This window comes from Hyperoodon ampullatus, assembly GCF_949752795.1.
Source record: "Hyperoodon ampullatus genome assembly, chromosome: 10".
Lineage (NCBI taxonomy): Eukaryota > Metazoa > Chordata > Mammalia > Artiodactyla > Ziphiidae > Hyperoodon > Hyperoodon ampullatus.
This window is the reverse complement of record NC_136923.1, coordinates 42,524,013-42,538,439: the sequence shown is the minus strand read 5'-3', so window position 1 is coordinate 42,538,439 and position 14,427 is coordinate 42,524,013. Positions and strand designations below refer to the sequence as shown.

General features: G+C 49.0%; 1 protein-coding gene across 4 annotated transcripts in view; it reads right to left on the bottom strand.

The window, feature by feature from the left end:
• The window catches only part of SLC6A20 (solute carrier family 6 member 20), a gene marked incomplete at both ends in the record, with an annotated part of 48,439 nt that overhangs the window by 18,384 nt on the left and 15,628 nt on the right, over positions 1-14,427 (bottom strand). For 3 of the 4 annotated variants that reach the window (XM_079713482.1, XM_079713483.1, XM_079713484.1), the window contains 3 exons: positions 2,640-2,867; positions 4,398-4,489; positions 6,192-6,328. In XM_079713482.1, coding sequence (XP_079569608.1) covers positions 2,640-2,867; positions 4,398-4,489; positions 6,192-6,328 — 457 coding nt within the window. The remainder of the gene's footprint in view (positions 1-2,639; positions 2,868-4,397; positions 4,490-6,191; positions 6,329-14,427) is intronic. The other variant, XM_079713485.1, reaches the window with a different exon arrangement.

Sequence of the window (14,427 nt, the reverse complement as noted above, 5' to 3'; positions counted from 1 at the left end):
AAGACATACAGATGGCCAAAAGGCACATGAAAAGATGCTCAACATTGCTAATCGTTAGAGAAATGCAAATCAAAACTGCAATTAGGTACCACCTCACACTGGTCAGAATGGCCATCATTAAAAAGTCTACAAATAACAGGGCTTCCCTGGTGGGACAGTGGTTGAGAGTCCGCCTGCCGATGCAGGGGACATGGGTTCGTGCCCCGGTCCGGGAAGATCCCATATGCCGTGGAGCGGCTAGGCCCGTGAGCCATGGCCGCGGAGCCTGCGCGTCCGGAGCCTGTGCTCCGCAACAGGAGAGGCCACAACAGTGAGAGGCCCGCGCACCGCAAAAAAAAAAAAAAAAAAAAAAAAAAAGTCTACAAATAACAAATGCTGGAGAGGGTGTGGAGAAAAGGGAACCCTCCTACACTGTTGGTGGGAATGTAAGTTGGTGCAGCCACTATGGAAAACTAGTGTGGAAGTTCCTCAGAAAACTAAAAATAGAGTTGCCATGTGATCCAGCAATCCCACTCCTGGGCATATATCCAGACAAAATTATAATTCAAAAAGCTACATGCACCCCTATGTTCACAGCAGCACTGTTTGAAATACCCAAGACATGGAAACAACCTAAATGTCCATCGACAGATGAATGGGTAAAGAAGATGTGGTATATGTAAACAATGGACTATTACTCAGCCATAAAAAGAATGAAATAATGCCATCTGCAGCAACATGGATGGACCTAGAGATGATCATACTAAGTGAAGTATGTCAGAAAGAGAAGGACAAATACCATATGATCTCACTTACATGTGGAATCCAAAATATGACACAAATGAACTTATCTACAAAACAGAAAGAGACTCACAGAGAACAGGGGAGGGTTGGATTGGGAGTTTGGGATTAGCAGTTGCAAACTATTATATAAAGGATCAGTAAACAACAAGGTCCTACTGTATAGTACAGGGAACTATATTAAATATCCTGTAATAAACCATAATGGAAAAGAATATGAAAAAGAATATATATAAATGAATCACTTTGCTGTACCCCAGAAACTAACACAACATTGTAAATCAGCTGTACTTCAATTTAAAAAAATAACTAAAGAGAGCTGTTGGGACACTTCTATCACGGAGAGAGGTGTGGCTTAAGCAGAGGAAATAGACACCACAAATGAGTAAGTTTTCATGGCACGACATGTCCTCATCCAACAAGTTTCTAAATGATCTGGAAAAGGGATGGCCTCATTAAATCTCCAAGTTTGCAGATATTGCCCTCGGATGTTTTGGGTCATGGTCATGATAATCTGGCATAGACCAACTGAAGAACTTTTTTTTATGAGCATAAACTATCGGGCAAGCTTCAAGACGGGACAGAGTGAGTTGCCGCAGACTCTAAGCTTTTCCCAGGAAGATTCACTAGTCCCTCAGCTCGGCGGTGAGATGGGGTGTTGTCAGGGCTAAGATGCTGGCCACCACGAGGTCTCGGAAACCAAAAGATGTCCTACTAGGCATGGTATTCGGGCATCACAGGACACCTAAAATACCGTGGGTAGTTCTGGTCTTGATGCCTCAAGAAACACATGGTGGGGATGGAGAAGGCAACTCAGATGGCCAAGAGGATGAGGACAGGTGGACTCTTAGGACCTTCAGAAGGGAAAAGCTGGGGGATTAAGTCATGAAAAGTGTCGGCAAACAAGAGGTGGCTCACCAAACCGAGACGATGGGGAGTTTCTGGGGCAAAGCTGGGTCTGCCTGGCTCCGCCCTCACTACTTGGTGCCCTTGGGCAAGACTTTACCTTTCTAAGCCTCAGGAGAGTGGGACAGTGAAATCTACCATGAAGGACTGAAGATTGAAACAATGTGCATGTCTAACCCAGGGTGAGAGGAGTGACTGAGTATGAGCAGGGCACACTGGGGGTTCAGAGCGCCTGCTGCAGCTTGAGAGAGACGGAAGATGAGGGAAACTCTCCAGGAAAAGTTTCTACGTGGAGCAGATTAAAGAAGTGTCTCGGCCCCAGCAGGAGTATAAACCTGGGGACACACCAAAGAGAAAAGGTTTCTGTATCAGGCCCGACAGCTCTGCAGGGTCACTGAAAGCAGCTTAGACCAAAGCTGAGTTCTGAAACTCGGCTACACACCAGAATCACCTGGAGAGCTTTTAAAATCCCAGTGCTCAGGGGGAACCTCACAATGATCATTCTGGAACCTCTGACGGTAGGACTGAGACAGCAGAGTTTTAAAAGCTCTCCAGGTGGTACCACTATGCAGCTAGGGTTGAGAGCCGAGGGTGTCTTGGGGACATCTGCCAACGTGAAAAGTTTTCAAAGCAAGAACTCTGTTTAGTTGCTTGGCACCCCTTGGGTGGTACGGGTTTGGGGCTGGGACAGAAATGCTCATCGTTTTAGGAAATGGGAAGGTCCTCACTTCGAGATTTAGGGTTGTGACTTCGAGCACCGCTGGCCATCTCTAGAGTCACTAGCAGGTGACTCGTGCCAGCATCCCTGTCCTTGCTCTCTCCCCCACCGGCCCCCAACAAGCGCAGCTTCTGCCCTTCGACTGCAGAGGCAGCCTCTCGCCATTGTCCGGGGCCGACACACACACACACACACCACCCACCCACCCACCCACACACACACGCCACTGTCCCACCTTGCCGGTGGACTCCGTGCCCCGCAGGATGCACAAGTACACCAGGAGCCAGGCCAGGATGAGGCACAGCGCCAGCTCCCACTGCACTGCCCCGCTCTCCTGGATGGACGGCGAGATGTTGAGGGTTTTCCGGTACCAGAAGTACTGCGTCGAGGAAGCCTTCTCACACTCCTCATCGTAGCCCGTACGGTTGCCATTCAGTGGGCACATGGACCATGGCAGGGGATCCTTTGGGATCAAGACAAACGTTATACACAGAGGTGAGGGCTGAGGCCAAAGGTCGGGGTGGGGAGGACGGGAGGTGGCCCTGAGAGGAGGCTCTTGGAAGAGGACGCTGGTCCCCAGAGGGCAGGCGGCTGAAGCCCCTGAAGGCAGACAGGGAATCGAGGGGTTTGTCACGGGCACGGATGGGGCTGGGGCAGAGGGGTCAGGCAGGGAGGGGCTCCACACTCCCAATCTGCCGAACTCTACGGTGGGTCTGAGAGACCAAATCAAAGGGACAATGGCCAGACCATCTTTGACAAACGAACTCTGCAGCCACCAGCCCAGGAACCCAAACCACAATTCCTGCAGTAATCAGCCCAGAGTGGACGTGACTCGGTCACCGGCTGCAGTTTTCCAAACTTGTGTTCCCTCCAACTCAGGACCAAGTGGAAAAAGCCATATACGCTCCCCTAACCAATCACACAGCTACAGTTTCCATGCCGCACACTACAATCAGGGCACACCTGCAGCCTTCCGTTTCCCACTAGCACGATTTCCCGCTCCTCTGCCTGTCCTGCCTGGAGTTTCTGCCAAATACGAGTGAAGGTGCTGACCTCCTGCTAACGAGCTCCAGATAGACAGCCTCTGCTTGCTCTCATGTGGGTGGTCTGTTTATTTCCACAAGCCCCTAGAGAGTCCTAGCATGAATAAGGCTTGGGTCCTGCCCTCACTAACTCGTGGTGGAGACAGGCGTTTCCTACAATGGGCACTGGGTTTGGAAGTTAGAGGGGGATGCAGTTCAGCCCCACCACAGCCGTCTTCTGCATCTAAGACAGAGACAACCCAGCACTGATGACTTCCTTTGAGCCTGAGTCAAGCTACACCTGTAGCAGTTCCACTCCTGGACTTCGTAGATAGAGTCAGTAAGAGCCTCTTCTGCTTCCGCAAGTTTGAACAGGGCTCTCTGTCACTTAGAAACAAAAGAGCGTAAACAGTGCATGTACAATGAACACGACCCAAGGCCAAGAGCTAAAGAGAAGCTCTGAGCTGAGTGGGGGCGGGTGGTAGATTCTGGCTTGGAGGGGGAAGGGGGTTAGGGGGTCCCACCTCTGCTCTGCCAAGACCAGCCCCCCATTGATCAGATTTCATTAGACAAAAACTCTCCACTGACAGAAGCAAGTCTAACCCCATTGGGTTCAATCCCTATATTTCACAGGAAACAGAAATGAGCCCCAACAGCATCACTGCCTGATGGGCCAGGGCCACTCTGCCCGTGAGTAGCTGGAGCCCAGGTCTGTCATCTGGAAAGTGCTTGGGACCCATGCCGGTAGGACCCCTGGCAGCAACAGGGGGCCCCTCACCCGCTAGAAGTCCCTGGCTCAGAAGTCCTCCACTTGGTTGGGGGCGCCCAGCCTCCCCCAGCACTTCGCACCACTTCCTGACAGCTCCTGACTCCCTCGAGGCTGCTGCCCCCATGCTCCACCCATGCGCCGGCGGTGGGCACTCTGTTGCCCTCCCTCTTTCCCGCTCTGACCCCTGCTCGGGTGCGCTCACCTGGAAGGAGTGGAAGAGGTACCAGAAGGCCCAGGCGTTGATGACATTGTAGTACATGGAGAGGAAGAAGGACACCACCACACTGGCCACGCCTGCAGGGACAGGACGCAGAGGGAGGTGAGGACTGCCCCTACCCCGCCTGCCTGGACGGGGCAGCAGGGGTCCCGCCCAGAGCCCCCAGGACATGCCTGCAGTGCCTGCCCTGGGACAGCACAACCGGGTTTGTGACCTGGCACCTGCGAGCACTTTCTAAGGGTTAGTCTCTTCCACAACCTCTCTCCCCATCTTCTGGGGCATGAGGCCTGTGATGTTCTTTTGATGTGCTTAGGTCCTCACAACGATGTTGTGAAATGCGATGTTATGTCTACTTTGCGGAGAGGGAAACTGAGACACAGCACTTGCCCAAGACCACACAGCTATTAAGTGGCACAACTAGGATTCGTACCTAGTGTGAGAAGCACTTTGTCACTGATGCCAGACCTAACAGTTGCTCTCTCCCTGGCTTACCTGAATGAAGCTGGGTCACTTGTGCCAAACCCTGCCCAGCAGTGGCGGGGAACACGGTGTGAGGAGGTGTGTCAGCAGTGGAGGGGATGGGGGTTACCCCTGACCTGGTCAGGCCTGCGGGGAAGCAGTGGTGTCCTGGAGCTGTGGCCCTCGCCAGCCCCGAGAGCTGCTGTGCATGGCTCTGCCCGACCCCAGGCTCCGGGACATCTCCTTAGAAGTTGATGGTGGCCGTGGTGGCAGTAGTTACACCACCGGAATCAGTAAATGCTACAAGCAGGCCTTCCCCTCCCCCGCCCCACCTCACGGAGCTGGTTGTTAAACATTCACCAGCATCCCCGATTGGCACCAACATCTGGTATTTTTCCTATTCAGCAAATGCTGCCTCAGAGAAGCCCTCTGTGACTGATGATGCGGGCCGATTGTAAAACCACACACCTCTGTGTTAAATATTAACAGCCATTCAAGATGAGGAGGCAGTGCGATTTGGAGGTGATGTGTGAGGCCACCGGACACATTTCTTCTGCATCTGAGACTAAGTCACGTCCAAGTTCACATCCTCCTTGCTCCCGACACTTTCCTGTCCCCCTGTCTGCCTGGGGGGTGGGAGAGGTGAGCAGAACAGACCGTGGCCACTGCTGGTCAAAGTTCAGCAGAGGAGCCCCGGCCCACGAAGGCCGCACAGGTCGGGCAAAGATCTCCCGCAGGCACCCCGGACACTGGCTCAGGGTAACTCAGGGGAGGCAGGATGGAAAGCAGTGTCCCTTTTGCCATCCACTGTGCCTCGGCCTCCATGCACTGCAGATGTTAATGGCACCCACACCCGCTCTGCTGTGATGAAGATCAGACGAGCTCACACACATACACAGACAGGCCAGCACCTGGCACAGAGCAGGTGCTCGCTGACAGAGGGAGCCGATATACGGGTTCCCAGAATGGCTGCTGGACAGGACACTGAGTTACAGCTCCTTTCTGGGGCAGCTGTTCCCCTGTTACAAATGAGCAAACTGAGCCCCAGAGAAGAGAAGCAATGTGGCATCAGTTCCCCAGGGGCTGTGCATCCTCCCTCTCTCACCGGCCCATGGGTAAGAAATCCGGCCCCTCTCAGCGCACATTCCACGGCACCCCTCCTGGGCCTTCCGCCCGCCCCACTCAAGGGCTCTCTCTGGGGCCTCACGCTTGCCCCTTGCACTAGCAGCTTTGCCAAGGGACTCCCCCCATCACCTTCTCCTGCCCAAAACACAGTCTGGGGGTCCACAGGTGGGAGAGGACTGGAGAGCACCCACTTACCAACGCCACTGAGGTAGGGGTTGATGGTCCTCCAGGCGCCGATGCTGCCCTGGCGCATGCGCTGCCCCACTGCCAGTTCCAGGTACAGGAGCGGCACGCCCTCCACGGTGAGCATGACGACGTAGGGCACCAGGAAACTACCTGTGGGTGTCCAGAGCCGGAACCAGGCCATCACCCAGGGCTTTACTCTGGACCCCACCTAACCTCTGTGCAAAAGGCCTTCCATCCACCCTCCCGTCTTTCCACTAGTCTATTCATCCTTCCACCTTTCCATCCATCCTCCATTCCTTCTTGTATTTTATCTTTCCCTCGGAATCCACCTTCCTCTTTGTACTCATCCTCCATCCTTCCACCCACCCACTCTTCTGTCTTTCCGTCCATCCAGCTGTCCTTCTATCCTTTTGTCTTTCTATTCATCATTCCATCCATGGATGACATGCAGCCACATCAGTTGTTAAGATCGTTAAATACGCCCATCCTGGGTGGTAAATTGCCACCAATGCCAAGACCCTTGAGCACCTTCCTCAAGGCCTCAGCTGCCCAGAAACCCCCAGAAGCCCCTCTGCCAGAAACCCCCATTCCATTTCTATTGTAGCAACTAATAGTTTTTTTTTTTTTTTAAAGTCATGGATTTTATAGTGTTTATTTATTTTTACTTGTTGACAGTTTTGCTTTATTTATTTATTTATTTATGTCTGTGTTGGCTCTTCATTTCTGTGCGAGGGCTTTCTCTAGTTGTGGCAAGCGGGGGCCACTCTTCATCGCGGTGCGCGGGCCTCTCACTATCGCAGCCTCTCTTGTTGCGGAGCACAGGCTCCGGATGCGCAAGCTCAGTAGTTGTGGCTCACGGGCCAAGTTGCTCTGTGGCATGTGGGATCCTCCCAGACCAGGGCTCGAACCCGTGTCCCCTGCATTAGCAGGCAGATTCTCAACCACTGCGCCACCAGGGAAGCCCTGTAGCAACTAATAGTTGATCAGAGTCTGGACCACTGAGTGGTTAAATGTTTTGAACATCACCTCTGAATCCAGTCAGCCAGCCACCCACCTCCACACACTTCCTTTGGGCTTTTGACATGGCCCAGATGGTGCCCCCCCATCTGGGTGGAGGTATTACACCAAACAGCTGTTTTACTAAATGCTTCCTCTGGGCCGGGCCCTGAGCTGAGTGTAGGATGGATGGGAGAGTAGCAGCCCTGGCGCCCTGCCCACGAGGGATCACCTGGGCAGAGGAATTTCAGCTGCTTCATGATCGTCTGGAGCCACAGAATACTCCTCTGGGCCTTTGTCTTCAGAGATGAGGCAAGGGCTTGCTATGTATGCGTGGAGACAAGGAGGTCCCCGACGGACCGAGCCCAGGCCACAAGCTCCCTTTACAGAGCACCTCTGTTGGATGTATATCCGTTGTATACAGTGGCCTTCAGCCTAAGTTTTCATTTTAATAAAGGGTATTATGACTAGTTCAAATTTTAAACCCACTGGTTCCCAAGGAGCCACCTGCAGACAATGGCCCTCGGTGAGAGTGGGGAGCCAGGACGTGGGAACGGAACTACAAAAGGCCCCCCACTGCCAGACACATGGACAGAGGACGGCAGCCTGCGGGGGCGTCCCCCACCCCGGCTGCCCCACTGCTTCTCCTGCTGGTCCCGCCCCCTCCTCTGCAGCCCCTCGGACATCCCTCCCCCAGCTCCTAGCTCCTTGGCAGTGGACCTGAAAAAAGGTTCACTGGGAGAGGAGGGCAGGACTTCTGATTAAAAGAAAACCCTGACTCTACAGCTGCAGGGATTAAAGGCTGGTTACAGAAGGAACTGGCTCTGGAAGTATTAAGGTAAACAACACAATACGTATGTTCACAGGAACGTCTAATATTTACAAAAATGCCTCCATTGTACATATGTGCTGTCCTATAACCCACTTCTCTCTCCCGACAGGATCTCACCGTCAGTCTCTCGACCACACTGTGTACCTTCCCATCACCCCTTAAGAAGCTGCACAACATTCCACTGGGAGAATGAGCCTAGAATTTCTTTCATCACATCAGTCCTTGGGCACTTGGGCTGTTGCCAGTTTTCTGCCGTCCTAAACAAAGCCTGGTCCACGTATTTGATTATTTCCTCGGGACAGAAATCCCAGAAGGAGAATGGCTGCCACCGAGGCCAAGCAGAGCCCCCGCAAGGCCCTCTCACGACGGAGAGAAAGGTGCCGGCGTGTGCTCGGGAGAGCGGGCCCCACATCACCAACCTCCGCGCTCCCAGCTTCGTCCTCCCTGCTCACATCAAGGCTACAACGAATCCTGCCCCCTCGTTTCTGGACCCCGTTTTGAAGACTCTGCCAGCCCCTGCTCCCTTCCTGCCCAGCAGGGAGGTGTTGCAGCATCTTAGCCGGTTCCTCTCAACAGCAAGGAGTCCACGAGGCTGTCAGGGGCTCCCCCCCACCATATACCCATCAGTATAGGCTGTGTTGGCACAACCTGCCTGGAGCAGCATTCATACCCTCAGTGGTTATAAGAAAAGATTATTTTCACCCAAGATGTTAAACAGTAGCCACAGGAGGCCTGGAAAGGTCCACGAAGGTTTTTCTCTTTCACAGAGCCTGCTTGATGGTCCACTGCCTGTGGGAAGGTTGGACATTCAAGGCCTGGTGCCCAGATGGTTCCTTAGTGTTGCCCTTCAGTAATTTCTATTACCCCTCCCACTGCCCAGCCATCCAAACACACACACAGTCCCAGTGCTCTATGATCTGCTCTATGATCACTTTCTCAACAAATTATGCTCAACAAATTAAACATATTGAACATCCATATGCAGAAACAATGAACCTCAACCCATATATCACACTTTATACCCAAAAAAAGCCCTCAAAATGGATCATAGACCTACATGTACAACTTAAAACTGTAAGACTTCTAGAAGAAAACACAGGAGAAAATCCTTCTGACCTTAGGTTGGGCAAAGATTTCTTAGATACAACATCAAAAACACTATTTGTGAAAGAAAATATTGATAAATATTGATAAAATATCAGACTTCATTTTAAAACTGTGCTTCATGAAAGACATTGTTATGAGGACGGACAGATCTAGGGGAAGATGGCGGAAGAGTAAGACGCGGAGATCACCTTCCTCCTTACAGATACATCAGAAATACACCTACATGTGGAACAACTCCTACAGAACACCTACTGAACGCTGGCAGAAGACCTCAGACCTCCCAAAAGGCAAGAAACTCCCCACGTACCTGGGTAGGGCAAAAGGAAAAAGAATAAACAGACAAAAGAATAGGGACAGGACCTGCACCAGTGGGAGGGAGCCGTGAAGGAGGAAAGGGTTCCACACACTAGAAGCCCCTTCGCGGGCAGAGACTGTGGGTGGCGGAGGCGGGAAGCTTCGGAGCCACGGAGGAGAGCACAGCAACAGGGGTGCGTAGGGCAAAGCGGAGAGATTCCCACACAGAGGATCGGTGCCGACCGGCACTCACCAGCCCGAGAGGCTTGTCTGCTCACCCGCCGGGGCGGGCGGGGCTGGGAGCTGAGGCTCGGGCTTCAGTCAGAGCGCTGGCGGCGTGAACACAGCCTGAAGGGGGTTAGTGCGCCACGGCTGGCCGGCAGGGAGTCCGGGGAAAAGTCTGGAGCTGCCGAAGAGGCAAGAGACTTTTCCTTTCCTCTTTGTTTCCTGGTGCGCGAGGAGAGGGGATTCAGAGCGCTGCTTAAAGGAGCTCCAGAGACGGGCGCGAGCTGCGGCTGAAAGCGCGGACCCCAGAGACGGGCGTGGGACGCTGGGGCTGCTGCTGCCGCCACCAAGAAGCCTGTGTGCGAGCGCAGGTCACTCTCCACACCTCCCCTCCCGGGAGCCTGTGCTGCCAGCCACTGCCAGGGTCCCGGGATCCAGGGACAACTTCCCCGGGAGAACGCACGGGCGCGCCTCGTGCTGGCGCAACGTCACGCCGGCCTGCGCCGCCGCATGCTCGCCCCGCCTCTGTGCCCCTCCCTCCCCCGCGGCCTGAGTGAGCCAGAGCCCCCGAATCAGCGGCTCCTTTAACCCCGTCCTGTCTGAGCGAAGAACAGACGTCCTCCGGCGACCTACATGCAGAGGCGGGGCCAAATCCAAAGCTGAGCCCCGGGAGCTGTGCGAACAGAGAAAGGGGAATCTCTCCCAGCAGCCTCAGAAGAAGCGGATTAAAGCTCCGCAATCAACTCGATGTACCCTGCATCTGTGGAATACCTGAATAGACAACGAATCATCCCAAATTGAGGAGGTGGACTTTGAGAGCAAGATTTATTATTTTTTTCCCCTTTTCCTCTTTTTGTGAGTGTGTACGTGTATGCTTCTGTGTGAGATTTTGTCTGTATACCTTTACTTTCACCATTTGTCCTAGGGTTCTATCCGTCTTTTTTTGTTTTTTGGGGTTTTTTTTTTACTTTAAAAAAACTTTTTTTCTTAATAATTCTTTATTTTATTCTACCTTACTTTATTTTCTTTTATCCTCTTTCTTTCTTTCTTTCTTTCTTTCTACTTTTTCTCCCTTTTATTCTGAGCCGTGTGGATGAAAGGCTCTTGGTGCTGCAGCCAGGAGTCAGTGCTGTGCCTCTGAGGTGGGAGAGCCAACTTCAGGACACTGGTCCAAAAGAGACCTCCGAGCTCCACGTAATATCAAACGGCGAAAATCTCCCAGAGATCTCCATCTCAACACCAACACCCAGCTTATCTCAATGACCAGCAAGCTACAGTGCTGGACTCCCTGTGCCAAACAACTAGCAAGACAGGAACACAACCCCACCCATTAGCAGAAAGGCTGCCTAAAATCATAATAAGTCCACAGACACCCCAAAACACACCACCAGACGTGGACCTGCCCACCAGAAAGACAAGATCAAGCCTCATCCACTAGAACTCAGGCACCCTCCACCAGGAAGCCTACACAACCCACTGAACCAACTTTAGCCACTGGGGACAGACACCAAAACAACGGGAACTACGAACCTGCAGCCTCTGCAAAAAGGAGACCCCCAAACACAGTAATATAAGCAAAATGAGAAGACAGAAAAACACACAGCAGATGAAGGAGCAAGACGAAAACCCACCAGACCTAACAAATGAAGAGGAAATAGGCAGTCTACCTGAAAAAGAATTCAGAATAATGATAGTAAAGATGATCCAAAATCTTGGAAATAGAATAGAGAAAATGCAAGAAACATTTAACAAGGACCTAGAAGAACTAAAGATGAAACAAGCAACGATGAACAACACAGTAAATGAAATTAAAAATACTCTAGAAGGGATCAATAGCAGAATAACTGAGGCAGAAGAACGGATAAGTGACCTGGAAGATAAAATAGTGGAAATAACTACTGCAGAGCAGAATAAAGAAAAAAGGATGAAAAGAACTGAGGACAGTCTCAGAGACCTCTGGGACAACATTAAACTCACCAACATTCGAATTATAGGGGTTCCAGAAGAAGAAGAGAAAAAGAAAAGGACTGAGAAAATATTTGAAGAGATTATAGTTGAAAACTTCCCTAGTATGGGAAAGGAAATAGTTAATCAAGTCCAGGAAGCATAGAGAGTCCCATACAGGATAAATCCAAGGAGAAACACACCAAGACACATATTAATCAAACTGTCAAAAATTAAATACAAAGAAAACATATTAAAAGCAGCAAGGGAAAAACAACAAATAACACACAAGGGAATCCCCATAAGGTTAACAGCTGATCTTTCAGCAGAAACTCTGGAAGCCAGAAGGGACTGGCAGGACATATTTAAAGTGATGAAGGAGAAAAACCTACAACCAAGATTACTGTACCCAGCAAGGATCTCATTCAGATTTGATGGAGAAATTAAAACGTTTACAGACAAGCAAAAGCTGAGAGAGCTCAGCACCACCAAACCAGCTTTACAACAAATGCTAAAGGAACTTCTCTAGGCAAGAAACACAAGAGAAGGAAAAGACCTACAATAACAAACCCAAAACAATTAAGAAAATGGGAATAGGAACATACATATCGATAATTACCTTAAATGTAAATGGATTAAATGCTCCCACCAAAAGAGACAGACTGGCTGAATGGATACAAAAACAAGACCCATATATATGCTGTCTACAAGAGACCGACTTCAGACCTAGGGACACATACAGACTGAAAGTGAGGGGATGGAAAAAGATATTCCATGCAAATGGAAACCAAAGGAAAGCTGGAGTAGCAATTCTCATATCAGACAAAATAGACTTTAAAATAAAGACTATTAGAAGAGACAAAGAAGGACACTACATAATGATAAAGGGATCGATCCAAGAAGATATAACAATTGTAAATATTTATGCACCCAAAATAGGAGCACCTCAATACATAAGGCAAATACTAACAGCCATAAAAGGGGAAATCGACAGTAACACATTCATAGTAGGGGACTTTAACACCCCACTTTCACCAATGGACAGATCATCCAAAATGAAAATAAATAAGGAAACACAAGCTTTAAATGATACATTAAACAAGATGGACTTAATTGATATCTATAGGACATTCCATCCAAAAACAACAGAATACACATTTTTCTCAAGTGCTCATGGAACATTCTCCAGGATAGATCATATCTTGGGTCACAAATCAAGCCTTGGTAAATTTAAGAAAATTGAAATTGTATCAAGTAACTTTTCCAACCACAATGCTATGAGACTAGATATCAATTACAGGAAAAGTACTGTAAAAAATACAAACACAGGGAGGCTAAACAATACACTACTTAATAACGAAGTGATCACTGAAGAAATCAAAGAGGAAATCAAAAAATACCTAGAAGCAAATGACAATGGAGACACGATGACCCAAAACCTATGGGATGCAGCAAAAGCAGTTCTAAGAGGGAAGTTTACAGCAATACAATCCTACATTAAGAAACAGGAAACATCTTGAATAAACAACCTAACTTTGCACCTAAAGCAATTAGAGAAAGAAGAACAAAAAACCCCCAAAGTTAGCAGAAGAAAAGAAATCATAAATATCAAATCAGAAATAAATGAAAAAGAAATGAAGAAAATGATAGCAAAGATCAATAAAACTAAAAGCTGGTTCTTTGAGAAGATAAACAAAATTGATAAACCATTAGCCAGACTCATCAAGAAAAAAAGGGAGAAGATTCAAATCAATAGAATTAGAAATGAAAACGGAGAAGTAACAACTGACACTGCAGAAATACAAAAGATCATGAAAGATTACTACAAGCAACTCTATGCCAATAAAATGGACAACCTGGAAGAAATGGACAAATTCTTAGAAATGCACAACCTGCCAAGACTGAATCAGGAAGAAACAGAAAATATGAACAGACCAATCACAAGCACTGAAATTGAAACTGTGATTAAAAATCTTCCAACAAACAAAAGTCCAGGACCAGATGGCTTCACAGGTGAATTCTATCAAACATTTAGAGAAGAGCTAACACCTATCTTTCTCAAACTCTTCCAAAATATAGCAGAGGGAGGAACACTCCCAAACTCATTCTACGAGGCCACCATCACCTTGATACCAAAACCAGACAAGGATGTCACAAAGAAAGAAAACTACAGGCCAATATCACTGATGAACATAGATGCAAAAATCCTCAACAAAATACTAGCAAACAGAATGCAACAGCACATTAAAAGGATCATACACCATGATCAAGTGGGGTTTATTCCAGGAATGCAAGGATTCTTCAATATACGCAAATCAATCAATGTGATACACCATATTAACAAATTGAAGGAGAAAAACCATATGGTCATCTCAATAGATGCAGAGAAAGCTTTTGACAAAATTCAACACCCATTTATGATAAAAACCCTCCAGAAAGTAGGCCTAGAGGGAACTTTCCTCAACATAATAAAGGCCATATATGACAAACCCACAGCCAACATCGTCCTCAATGGTGAAAAACTAAAAGCATTTCCACTAAGATCAGGAAAAAGACAAGGTTTCCCACTCTCACCACTCTTCTTTAACATAGTTTTGGAAGTTTTAGCCACAGCAATCAGAGAAGAAAAGGAAATAAAAGGAATCCAAATCGGAAAAGAAGAAGTAAAGCTGTCATTGTTTTCAGATGACATGATACTATACATAGAGAATCCTAAAGATGCTACCAGAAAACTACTAGAGCTAATCAATGAATGTGGTAAAGTAGCAGGATACAAAGTTAATGCACAGAAGTCTCTGGCATTCCTATACACTAATGATGAAAAAATCTGAAAGTGAAATCAAGAAA